The sequence below is a fragment of the Electrophorus electricus genome, chromosome 13 (assembly GCF_013358815.1).
Source record: "Electrophorus electricus isolate fEleEle1 chromosome 13, fEleEle1.pri, whole genome shotgun sequence".
NCBI lineage: Eukaryota > Metazoa > Chordata > Actinopteri > Gymnotiformes > Gymnotidae > Electrophorus > Electrophorus electricus.
Genome location: NC_049547.1, coordinates 9,604,252 through 9,618,070, shown reverse-complemented (window position 1 = coordinate 9,618,070; position 13,819 = coordinate 9,604,252). Strand labels below are relative to the sequence as shown.

Sequence of the window (13,819 nt, the reverse complement as noted above, 5' to 3'; positions counted from 1 at the left end):
AAACCCCAAGCACATTACAACACACAACATGCTGTTCGTCACCTGGCTAACGACTCAACCAATCATACACATTTCTTCAGATCAGCACCAGAATATTCATATCACCTGTTTCTCTACATTCAGCTGTATTTAAACCTGCCTAGAACTTCCCAGTATTGTGAAGTATTGCCACTAGTATATACTGTGCACACCGAGTGTTCTTTTCTTGATTTCTCTCCCATGTATCGGTTTTGGTTTTTCGCTTTTCTGTCTTCGGATTTTTGCCTGCCCTTTTTGGAATAGTTTGCCTGGTTTATGATTGCTCTCTGGTTTTTTGACTCGGACTGTTTACCATAATGATTTGGATCACCCCTGTCTTTGCTTTCTTGGTTTTGACCCTGGCTTGTTCACCCACCACGAACTTGGAATACAATAAATCCATCGCTCTACATCCGCGAGCGTCTGAGCTGGCTTGCCCCGTCACACTATAGTACATATCTACAATAAATATCTCTTGTACATATCAGTAATACATATATATGGTACATATCAGTAATACATATCTATGGTACATATCAATAATGCATATCTATGGTACATATCAATAACACATATCTATGGTTCTTCATGGGTCAGTAGTTATAAATCCAAAAGAGATAAAGGAGTTTTGAAGCTCTGTGTCCTTTGCTTACATTATTACAAAATCAAAACCTCATATAGTTGCTCATAATGGGGAATATAAAAACTGTTGGGAAAATCTCTGGAGAAGTGTTATCACATGACATCTTAACAGAACGAGAGCGCTAGTGTTTTGATCGTAACAGCCATATTGAACACCACACATAACGCCATACTGACCACCACACTGAACTACATACTTTGCACCATACTAAACATTATACTGATTGATGGCTACCCCATGCTAAACTGCTCAGCTCCAACATCTATTGAGGCCTAGCTATTCCATACTGCTTGGTGAAATGCAATTAGAGCCCTGCCCTTTGAGCTGCTGAAGCACCTCTAATCAAATGAGTCTCCAAAGGGAGAGGCTCTCCACACCCTATGGGTTCAGTCTGCATACTGTAATTCTCTATGCTAAGCCTCGTTCCCACAGGCTTTTACAAGGCTTGAGGCAATAGATTCTCTGTCCTGTGCAGAGCATCCATTTTATTAGAATATAAGACAAATTTGGTCCTTAAAGAGGAGATATTTGGTCCTTAAAGAGGCATCTGTTCCACAAACCAAATATATGGTGAGCTGGACTATATGAACAGGGTGTGGACAGTTGAAATCTAATGTGCATGGCAGCATTTTACTGTAAGACTGGAGACCCTACTAAAGTGACCTGTGTGTAGATGCGGGGTAGATCTCTTAACCAGGGTGGTGTGTAGTTGAGCGTGCAGGCTGCAGGGTAAAATTGCCCCTCTTACCTTGAGCTGGACCAGGTGGACGTCCACATGCTTGTTGAGGCTGTCCTGTTGCACCGAGTGTGTGAGATCTCTCACTCTGTCTGCTGTGGCTCTAAGCCAGGTCTCTATCTCAGGCAGGTGGAGCACCACCTTCCAGTCTGCTCCTGTGTGCAGGGGAGGGGGTTTCTGGTAACTGCACTGGTGGTCTGGGCCCCGGTCCTCTCCACTGCCACCTCCTCTATGCTGCTCCTCGTCAAGGCTCAGCTCCAGGGTGGGGGTGACGGAGGTGATCATGGGGGAAGCGGCCTCACTGGCCACAGGTGACACCACGATGCTCATGGTAAAAAAAAAACACCAAAAAACAAAAAAAAGCCCAATAGATCCTGAGAATGGAGTCCTCTGAAAGAGCTGGAGCAGAAGGAGAGAGGAGGAGAGGAGGAGGGAGAAGGGGAGAGAGACAGAGAGAGGGAAGAGGAAGAAGAATGAGGAGGAGGAAGAGAAGGAGGGAGAAATAAAACAAGCCAGCAGATTATGTTTACTATATGAGAGGAAAAGGCATGCAGAGAAATTAGGATGCAAGTCCACTGGAAGCACACGCTCTGCTCTCACTCGCCTGATGACGTTAGAGACCATAGAAGTGGAACGAAAGACCTTTAACCTCTGAGTATTGTTTCTTTTTGAAATAAATAGGACATTGTTCGCAGAAAGGTGAATTCTGCTACATCTTTCTCTTGATAAAAAACAAGAAACACACACATAAAAGTAGCAGCATGTGGCTGCAGTAGTGTGCTGTTCAGGAGACTGCATAAACTCACATTTATCCTTAGCAGTGAGGCATCAAATTCTGCCTAATGCACAGTCTCACTCTCTGATTGCCTCTGTCTGATTAGCTCTCTCTGCATTGGCTCTGTAACTCCAGTAGTGATTTGTTCCTGTTTGCTCTGTAACTCCAGTAGTGATTTTCATTCACTGAGCAGGGTCTTGGCCTGCTAATATCCCAGATGTGTGAAGAAGCACTGAGCTACTTTCTAATCTGTCTGGCCGGGCACTTCATGCTCCCTTTGGTGTCTAATAAAGGGGACTGATCAGACTGCACTGGTCCTCAGTGATAGGACTGATTAGACTGCACTGGTCCTTGTCTAGGAAGGAGAAGCTCTGTGTGGAGTGTTTGTGTGTGCTCTCCAGCTGTCAGCTTGATTTCCTTGACTGTTGTACCTTTTGCAGCTTTGGGACACTAACAGTGAGTAAATGCTACAACATGAGAACAATAATTCACAAAATACCAGGAACACACCCCTATGGCAAAGGTGAGCAATATATAAACACACATATAAACTATATCTACATATATTAAACTCAAAATCCTATATTATTACAAAGTTATTTCACCTTTCACCTACATTAAAGTTACATTGCTTACATAGTGCTGAATGCATCACTGATAAATCAAGCTGTGCTGAAGGACATCCATGTTCCTAGACAGACACTGTGCTGCTGTTTTAATGTAAAGCTTGTTCTGTATCGCCCTATCAGAGCCCAGCGGTCAGGGGCCCTGCTCCGCTCAGACTCCCTGCCCTTTCCGCTCCTTTTAGCCACCCTGCCTGTCCACAGAGGACAGAAAGAACACTAGGAAATGAGTCCTGTGGGACAGAGATGTGCACTATACCATCTATAATACCACATGGGCACTGGTTTCAGATCACGATGTTCATTTTCTACGATGTACATTTTCTATCAACCAATAGATGAAATATTTGATATTTGACAGATTTGAAATGAAATAGAAAATATTTAGTTCGTGTGCATTATAACCATAATAATGCATATCTCTCCTGCATCTATGGCACAACTGAAAATAAATGGAAGGTAAATAAGAAGAACATTTTCTTGCTAAAAATCTGAAATAATTTCTATTAAATATGGCAATTCAGTGTACAGCTTCCCTCTGAATTACTGTAATATTCTAAGATGAGAACAATCCAGTCCAAGCATGACACAGCTGGTTTGTACCTCATGCTTTTGGGTCTTCAGGGTTTTCTGAATCTGGGGGTCATGTTTTTCAATTTATTAATGTAAAGTCAAATATCAACAGATGCCATGTTGCATGTCAGGAAAATATTGTGATGTTGATTTTCTTCAGTATCATCCAGTAAACCAGTTACTCTCATAGTGAGTTACACACATTCACAGGCCCCTCCCCAGGCCTCTAAAACAGCTGTATTACACACATTCACAGGCCCCTAAACAGCTGTTTGCATTTAGCTGTGTTATGTCTGTGGAGGTAGGACTAGTCAGACTGGAGGCTCTGAGCACCTCCCACTGTCCCGTTGAAAGGAGGAGACAGACTCCCTCTGCTTTCACATATCCAGCCAGCCTTAAAAGGGAATCCTGAACTCTTCAACTGCCTAAAGAACACAAATCCCCATTCAGGTTAGCCGGAGAGTAAAGCTGCCTTCTCAGCCCTGCCTGCGCCTCTCACTCTGCTGCTAGGACAATCACAGTGTGACATCGCTCTTACCCACACCAGAGAGAGGGCGAGAGATAGAGAGATGGAGGGAGTGCGGGAGCAGGGAGAGAGAGGGTAAGAGGCAGGGCAAGAGAGAAAGAGAGAGGGAGAGGTGTACTGATGTGAGGGAGAGAGAGCCTAAGAACCTATCAACAGCCTAGTACTTCCTACCAGGTGCGATGTTCCCTAATGAGAAGTGAGGATCAAATCACAGTTCTTCTGAAGGAGAGAGTACACTCACTCTCTATCTCTCTCTCACTCTCTCACAGTCCAATTCAACAAATCTTTATTTGCAAAATGTTACAAGTCACATTACCACCAAGGTAACATAAACAAAAAAAAACAACAAAAAAAGGAAAATAAATAGGAATATAAACAAACACATATTATTTACAAAATAATTCATTAACAATCAATCTCCTTCTCTCTCTTTTTCTCACTATCTCCACAGGAAACCTTTAGGCTTGTAAACAGTGGGTAGCATCATGCTTCAGATTCCCATTACTGCCTGTGTATGTCAGAGTGAGATGAAGTTGCCACACGAAAACAAAGCAGTGCATGACTCATTCAGCACCTTCCATCAAGATCCACCGGGACACTCAGCTCTAGTGTCCTGCTGGGTACCGAACTGAGCAATTACACACAGCATCATTGAGCAGACCATGTGGTTAACAAATTCTCTTGAATGCTAAAAGCTTCTGGCACTATCTAACACTATCTTACACCAAGAACTCCCAGGGACAGGAGACTAGCTGCAATACTCAGGCTCTCCAAACACCAGGAGTCAGTAACACTGAGTCTTCAAAATGCCTACTGACAATCATATTAGTTAGATGTGGTCGAGCTCCTGGTTTACTTCTGAGAACTAGAATGAGTTTTCATACACAGTCATGATGGTAAAAGCAAGCCAAGAAGAAACAGTCCAGCAAACACCTGCAACCATTCACCACCTACAGCAGAAATGATCCGCCATGTGGTAGAGCTGTTGGGAAATGAACAGCAATATAAAAATATGAACAGGATCACGCTGACTGAGAGCAGGATTACCAAGGGAACAGTAACAAGAATAACCTTTTAATTTGTTCAAATAGGTATATTGAGGAACTAAAATACTACTTAATGAAAATAACATTTTACAATGATATTGAGATGTCTGTCAGTACAAATCTACCAAGAAGTGCCATAAATTAGGGCCAGAAATTTCTGTAGAACAGTGGTGGGATAGGATTGTATAAGGAACATGGTGTTCTTACACAGGCCTGTAACACTGATCACTGCCTCAGCTAATCCAGAGGAGTCAAAATCAATACTGCTGTAGGGCTGTGTGGAAGAAGTGCTGTGGTTGGAGGGCTGGGTGTTAGAAGTGAATGTCATTGGATGGCTGGGAGGTAGGAGTGAGTGGGATTAGAAGGCTTGAAGACTGGTAAGAGTGCATGTGATGTGTTTTTGGCTCCACACACACACACAGTGCTGTACTAGTATGGAGTAACATCACAATTAAGCCCTTTAACTGTGTTTAAAACCCATTTCCTGCCAAGCAGTGAGTCAACATGACTAGCATCATCTGAGTTACTGTAATGCAATTTTCACAGCACTGCTGCTATGAACCTTGTGTGCGTGTGTGTGTGCGCGTGTGTGTGCATGTGCATCATGGTGGAGGTGAAAGGGAGGAGCTGCCAAGCACACACCAGGAATTATTTATAGAAACAGGAAACAAATGGCCATATTTTGACCTTTGTTTAAGATGTGAGAAATATGAAGGATCACTGGTGAGAAAATACTGACTGAGTTTTTAATTCTTCCTGCTTTGTGGCAGAACCTAATACACTGAATTATTATGCAAAATTATATTTTTTCTCTGATTTTCCTAAATGGTCAATGCAAATATGACAGTCAGTATAATTTTCAAGTCATCAAGAGTTAGATTATAAAATCAAATTTTATTGAACAAACCTCCCAATAATAACAGTATTTTTTTCAAAAATAAACTCAAAATGCACTGTTCCAAATTAGGCACAACAGCTTCAAAACATTTAGGTTGTAAAGAAGTGAAAATAGTCATTTGTTGAATTTGCAGCATTAAGAGGTCACATTTACTGAAATCAAAAGCTATATTCAATTTAAAAAAAATAAAAACAACCCCCCCCCCCCAAAAAACAAACATCTTAACAGGCCAAGTTAACATAGGACCCCTTCTTTGATATCAGCTTCACAATTCTTGCATCCATTGAACTTGAGTTTTTGGAGAGTTTCCGCTTGAATTTCTTTGCAGGATGTCAGAATAGCCTCCCAGAGCTGCTGTTTTGATGTGAAGCAGCCTCAGAGACCCTCAGAGATCTTTTGGTTCTCAATAGGGTTGAGGTCAGGGGAGGATGGTAGCCATACCAGGAGTTTCTCTCCTTTTATGCCCGTAGCAGCCAATGACAGAGATATTCTTACAGCATGAGATGGTGCATTGTCATGCATGAAGATGATTTTGCTACGGAAGGCACGGTTCTTCTTTTTGTACCATGGAAAGAACTGGTCAGTCATAAACTCTATACTCTCTCCCCATGATTCCGGCCCAAAACATGACTCCTCCTTGCTGACGTCGCAGCCTTGTTGGGACATGGTGGACATCCACTACTCCATCCATCTGGAGCATCCAGGGTTGCACGGCACTCATGAGTAAACAAGACTGTTTGAAAATTAGTCTTCATGTATGTCTGGGCCCAACAGTTTCTGCTTGTGAGCACTGGTTAGGGGTGGCCGAATAGTAGCTTTATGCACGACTGCAAGCCTCTGGAGGATCCTACACACTGAGGTTCGTGGGACTCCAGAAGCACCAGCAGCTTCAAATACCCGTTTGCTGCTTTGTATTGGCATTTTAGCAGCTGCTCTCTTAATCCGATGAATTTGTCTGGCAGAAACCTTCCTCATTATACCTTTATCTGCACAAACCCATCTGAATCAGCCACAAATCTTTTCACAGTACGATGATCACGCTTAAGTTTTCGTGAAATATCTGATGTTTTCATACCTTGTCCAAGGCATTGCACTACTTGACACTTTTCGGCAGCAGAGAGCCTTTTTCTTTCCCATATTGCTTGAAACCTGTGGCCTGCTTAATAATGTGGAATGTCCTTCTTAAATAGTTTTCCATTAATTGAGCTCACCTGGCAAACTAATTATCACAGGTGTCTGAGATTGATTTCAGTGATTCAAAGAGCCCTGAGACACAATACCATCCATGAGTTTAATTGAAAAACAAAAAGTTAAATCTTTATGACAATTAAATCCAATTTGCACAATAATGTGGAATGTGGTACAGACATAAAACATAATATTCTAAATGGAATACAGTACATTTACATAATCCTAGATTATGTATTATTAAGTACTGTAAATGGTGACGTAATCTTTCTTCCAGACAGTCATCTTATTTCTAAGAAAATTATGTTACAAACAGTAAATCTCAATCTCTCTCTCTCTCTCTCTCTCTCTCTCTCTCTCTCTCTCTGCCCTTCTAGAGGTCAGCATGCAGTATGTCTTTGTGGAACATGAGCAGACAGTAGTAAACAGGACACTGGGCCGTGAGGAAGGTCACTTATGTATTTAAAGCTACACTGACTCTAAAATAAACATATATCGTAGAGGCTCCTGTGACACACTGCGTGATTTCCTTCCCTAGGCAAGTGACCTTCTCAGACTGTATGAAGCCACTATCTCATTCTCTTCTTTATTACTCTACTTCATCCCCCACCATCATCTCTCCCCACTGAGTCATGCAGCATCACTTCCAGCAGGCTACACTCCGATTACCTGGCAGCACGTTCGGCATGATGTTTAAAAAATGAGTGGTCTTCCATGGCACTCAGTGGCACTCTAGTTTCTAATGGTTTTAGTGGTTTCTGCTTTTGGTAATAATACACGGTGTAAAAACAGCTTGCTATTTAAAAAAATAAATCACACCTTTACTGCAAAATGCTTATTATTCCACAAATTGAGCAGACATATATAGTATTGAGAAAAACACATAGAGAGTGCGCCTTGAAGGGAAACAGTCGTATACGTTTAGAAGGTGCTCTATGGACTAGGGTTCTGGACCTCAAAACCTCTCAAATTCTCCCTGGCACTCTTCAGTTAATAAAAAAAGCTTTTATTAAATATTAGGGAAACAGACAAAGAATCTCTCCAGTGCATTTCAACGTCAGCCTTCGTCAAGAGAATGACGTTACTCACTCAACACGGGTGCTATAAATCAGATTAAATTCTTCACATGACTCTTATTTCGTAGCCAACATCTAAATAAGCTTTTTATTCACCGAAGAATGCCAGGGAGAATTCTTGGTTTTAAGACATGAATATGCATTTTAGCTTTAATGTTCTTTGTTCCTCTGGCCCAGTTAAGCACAATACTCCTATGGCAGAAAACTAGTATTCCCTTCTGGAAGCAAAAGTACCAGCAGTAAAACTCACACCCATATCTAGAACAGTGTGTAATGAACTAGGACTGAGTTCAGCATAAAAGGCTGCTGTACAAAGCACTTTTGTAAGTCACTCTGGACATGAGCATCTGTTTTGAGCAGCATTGGCTGATCCTCAATAATTCATGGCAGAAATAACCAAATAAACCACAGCAACCACCATTTTTTGGGGAGGGATGGGCACTGTACTTTTGATTGTTTCATCCTTTTCTTTGGACTAACTCAGCATATATTATCATATTACACATTCCTATCTAAATAAACAAACTAATCATATAGAATTACTATATTAGACATTATATATTCTTTTCTAAATAAATCAACTAACCACGTATTATTATATTAGACAATACATATTCCTAGCTAAATAAACAAACCATATATTATTATATTAGATATTATATATTCCTACATTCCTATTAAACAAACAAACAAACTCACCATATATTATTATATAAGAGAAGTCAGAATATTGTTTCTCCAAAAGATTATAATAATAAGATGACTATAATACATGCCTGGAATTGATTTATACTGAAAGTCTAACAGGGGTGTTTTTCTGAGGTTTGCAGTAACACATGTCACAGGCAGAGAGAAAGCATACTTCATTACACTTATAAACATCTCACAGGTGATAAAGTGTAGGTCAATACATTTACAAATCCCCTTGGCTTTCTCCTGGCAGAGTACATCCCCAGTGTACAGCACTTCGAAGCTGAAGTACTTCCACATGTCAACAGTATGCAGGTTACAGTACCCCAGATACTGCACCATATCTGCCTGTCCTGTCAGGTTACAGTACCCCAGATACTGCACCATATCTGCCTGTCCTGTCAGGTTACAGTACCCCAGATACCGCTCCATATCTGCCTGTCCTGTCAGGTTACAGTACCCCAGATACTGCACCATATCTGCCTGTCCTGTCAGGTTACAGTACCCCAGATACCGCTCCATATCTGCCTGTCCTGTCAGGTTACTGTACCCCAGATACTGCACCATATCTGCCTGTCCTGTCAGCTTACAGTACACCAGATACTGCACCATATCTGCCTGTCCTGTCAGGTTACAGTACCCCAGATACTGCACCATATCTGCCTGTCCTGTCAGGTTACAGTACCCCAGATACTGCTCCATATCTGCCTGTCCTGTCAGGTTACTGTACCCCAGATACTGCACCATATCTGCCTGTCCTGTCACGTTACAGTACACCAGATACTGCTCCATATCTGCCTGTCCTGTCAGGTTACAGTACACCAGATACTGCTCCATATCTGCCTGTCCTGTCAGGTTACTGTACCCCAGATACTGCACCATATCTGCCTGTCCTGTCAGGTTACAGTACCCCAGATACTGCACCATATCTGCCTGTCCTGTCAGGTTACAGTACCCCAGATACTGCACCATATCTGCCTGTCCTGTCAGGTTACTGTACCCCAGATACTGCACCATATCTGCCTGTCCTGTCAGGTTACTGTACCCCAGATACTGCACCATATCTGCCTGTCCTGTCAGGTTACAGTACCCCAGATACTGCACCATATCTGCCTGTCCTGTCAGGTTACAGTACCCCAGATACTGCACCATATCTGCCTGTCCTGTCAGGTTACAGTACCCCAGATACTGCTCCATATCTGCCTGTCCTGTCAGGTTACTGTACCCCAGATACTGCACCATATCTGCCTGTCCTGTCACGTTACAGTACACCAGATACTGCTCCATATCTGCCTGTCCTGTCAGGTTACAGTACACCAGATACTGCTCCATATCTGCCTGTCCTGTCAGGTTACTGTACCCCAGATACTGCACCATATCTGCCTGTCCTGTCAGGTTACAGTACCCCAGATACTGCTCCATATCTGCCTGTCCTGTCAGGTTACAGTACCCCAGATACTGCACCATATCTGCCTGTCCTGTCAGGTTACAGTACCCCAGATACTGCACCATATCTGCCTGTCCTGTCAGGTTACAGTACACCAGATACTGCTCCATATCTGCCTGTCCTGTCAGGTTACTGTACCCCAGATACTTTACTTTACTCGAGCACTGTGGTATGTTTACTGGATTGCACAGTTGGATATACTGCATGATATTATGACATTATGTCACACTTACAAACACACTCACAAACACACACTGCTTATGAGAAACTATCATTAGAGACATTGTATACTGTTTGTTGTTTTTTAAAGGATCTACTTCCTGGATAGCACATTGTGAACACAATGAACACAATGACTACAAGACAGACCCTTTTATTTATTCTGCTTGCGCACACCTTTGGTTGCCATGACAACATAACCCAACTGAACTGCACAGAGCATGATGCTACAACTTAAAGATAGACTAACAAATTCAGTCTATACAACAACAAAATTCTCCAGAAAAACATGGGAGGGTTTGTTTATTGAAGCATATACCTGACACTTTTATCCAAATCAACTTAAAGTTATGACTGAACACAACTGGAGTAACTGAGGGTTAAGGGCCTTGCTCAGGGGCCCAACAGTGGCAATTTGGCAGTGGTCAGGCTTAAACTGGCAACCTTCCAATTAATAATCGGGGACTTTATCCACTCAGCTACCACTACCCTATAGCGTTTGAATACAATACCCTATATTTTTAGAAATCATTAATCTGTTAATCAAACATAATGAATGTCGTCCTTGCGTATTACTCTGTCGTGTGTTTGGAAACTGGCTGGATGATGCTCTGAACTCAAGCCTGACAGTAGATGTTGGACCTCTGCCACACCCTGTAAGGCCTTTGTGCTGAAGGCCAGTTGTTTCCTATTGTAGCCGAAGGAAGGACATAACCACCCTCAACACTGCAAATCGTAAAAATGATATATCTGTCATATCTCCACAAGGGCTGAGTGGAGGGGGCAGGGCTAGTGAGCCACCGACAACATGTATTCGGCTCGGATCAACACCGAAGCAGAACATGTTTGGAAAAAATCCCTTAAATCATCCCACAGGCTGACTTACACAAGTTGTGTTAAGGATTTGCACTCATGTAAAACTGTATACTGGTGGTGCGCTAATGCAAATCAGCTGTCCGGGAAGGTCCGTAGTCTGAAAGTTCAGCGGCAGAGAGGAACGAAACAATGGCAGGAGCTGTAGAGAGGGACCAGGGTGTGAGAGCAGCAGAGGGCAGGCCTCAGTATCCGCACCCACCCCACCTCTCCCAAACACCTCTCTGGAAGAGCTTCAGCACGGAATTAAACACATGTCTCACAGGACAAGGGGTGGAGGAGCTGAGGAGTTCCTCACACGCACCACACTATCAGCACCACACACGCACTCACACACATTCACACACAACCACACTACAGAGATTTAAAAATCTACACGGTGCACACACAAACGCACATTGTAAAACGGTAACACAGCACTTCACAATACACGCAAACTGTTAAATAAGTACACACACAAACAAGATTAGCTCCATTTCTTCCATACACCTGACGACTGGCGACGCGTGGGCAACATACTGGGCAGGGCAGATGAGGGCTCAGGGTGGAGACGGAGGCTGAGCCCCAGGCCTCCAGAGCGCAGAGGCCCTGGGGACTGTGCTACACAGGCGTGCCCCTGTAACCACACACCATGAACCCCCAGCCCCTAGTCTCCACTACCCTCACAGCAGGAGGGTAGAGAGCCATGGCTGAACACTGCCACAAACAAACATAAAGACACACACTCCAAACGTACGCTCAAACACAGACGCAAACACAAACATAAACAAAGAGCTAATGTAGAAAGATGCCCCATCATGCTGCCCTGTGAGGGTGGTTACGGAAAACAGTGCGATCATTCACATCCCTCTGTCACTTCTGTCCTCAAGGACAAAACAGAAAGAAAAACATCCCACACCACACACACAGATGCTCCCTTACCAGCTATGCGTGCGCGTATGTGTATGTGTGGGTCTTCCTCCAGCGGATGCTGCTTGTGTATGCGACAGCCCCTGTCTATGCAGGCCCCTTTAACAAAGCCTTGCCAGTCATCACTAACGCCATTAGCAACTAGCTGCCGGGAATAGAATCTTCTGCTGGCGAAGCCTTACGTAAGCATCCGGCTCCATCACCCCGACACTGCCGAAAGCAGCAGCAGAGACTCTGGGCAGAGAGAAAGCAGAGAAGCGCGGCACTCACCCTGTTCCTCCTCTACTCCATTTCGTGTGCAGGGCGTCAGTACAGGGTGCAGTGCGGGGGAGGTGCCTGCTAAGAGCTGCTGCGGAGCTGCCTGCTCTAGCGGCCAGCGGCCTGTCGGATGCTGATGATGCAGCTCCTTTCACAAGAGCAGCTCTGTTGCCTTGGAAACTAAGGAGTGATGGAGTGGACATGCTGCATTGTGATTGGCCTGGAGCGGTGTGGTGCTCCAGGTGGGAGGGGCTACAGGAAGGCAAGCAGGGAGAAGCAGTGGAAACAGTTGCACTACATCAACAAGAACAGTCTTCATTTAATGCACTCTATCAGATTCACATTCAAGCTTACTCCCAGTTAGTAATAGTTACATTAAATTCTTCACTAGACAAAACATGAAATCTTCAGTTTGGAGCAGTTTACAAAATATGAATAATATTTTTTTTCCCCTATAATTATTGTGTTCCTTGTAAACATATTATATTGTTATATAGATCATATATAACTTATATAGCAACTTATATTTTGCTATTTTTAAATTTACATTAATTGAACAAAATCTATTATTAAATAAGCTTTTATTATGAGACTAAAGAGTTACAGTTTTGCTGACTTTTGTGTAAACAAATTAGAGACTCATGTATTGTTTGAATAAATTTCCATCTTTTGTTCATAGAAGGTCTCTCCGAGGGCTATACTGAAATGATTTAACTTAATGATTTGAACCACCATGATGACATAATTCTAAAGCATTCAATGCTACCTTATGTTAAGTTACAAGTACAGAGAAAATGTACGGAGAAACTGAAGCAATAGCCAGTAACAAGTTATACATTACTTCAGTACTGTTATCTAAGTTTTACCTTTTACCCTAATTAATTCCTTATTAATTTTAATTAATTAATCCAAATTGATTTTATCCTAATTTAAATAGAACGAGTGAAAGCTGCTCAGACTCTGCTGTAACTTACAGCCCATTGCCTCTGACTATTCCTGCTTTAAATAATCGTTGTCCTTGGGCAAAGAAGCAACATGCATTTTTTTCCAGACGTCTTCAGTTAATAAGGATTTTTTATTTCTTCTCTTTTTGCACACCCAAAATGTAAATCGGGTATCATTGCTCCACTTCCAGATGGGACGCCTTTCTTTGTGCTAGCTTGTGGGAGTGGAGGAAGCGCGGGTATGTGAAGGCAGTGGCGGGATATGTGCCTGTAGTTCACAGCAGCTCACTGTGTGCCTGTATTTACACATTAATTCCATTGGATGGCAACAATGTTACGAGGTTGAACACCGGAGGGCTGGACCAGCTTTGGGAGCA

The 13,819-nt window shown here is 42.8% G+C and overlaps 1 protein-coding gene across 3 annotated transcripts in view; it reads right to left on the bottom strand.

The window, feature by feature from the left end:
* akap6 (A kinase (PRKA) anchor protein 6) overlaps positions 1-12,617 on the bottom strand; it is a 107,626-nt gene extending 95,009 nt beyond the window's left edge. For 2 of the 3 annotated variants that reach the window (XM_035532551.1, XM_035532553.1), the window contains exons 1-2: positions 12,511-12,617; positions 1,410-1,796 (exon numbers count right to left, since the gene is read on the bottom strand). In XM_035532551.1, coding sequence (XP_035388444.1) covers positions 1,410-1,727 — 318 coding nt within the window. In that variant the 5' untranslated portion in view covers positions 1,728-1,796; positions 12,511-12,617. Of the gene's footprint in view, positions 1-1,409; positions 1,797-12,252; positions 12,449-12,510 lie in introns of those variants that run through there. The other variant, XM_035532552.1, reaches the window with a different exon arrangement.
* Positions 12,618-13,819: the final 1,202 nt, after the last annotated feature.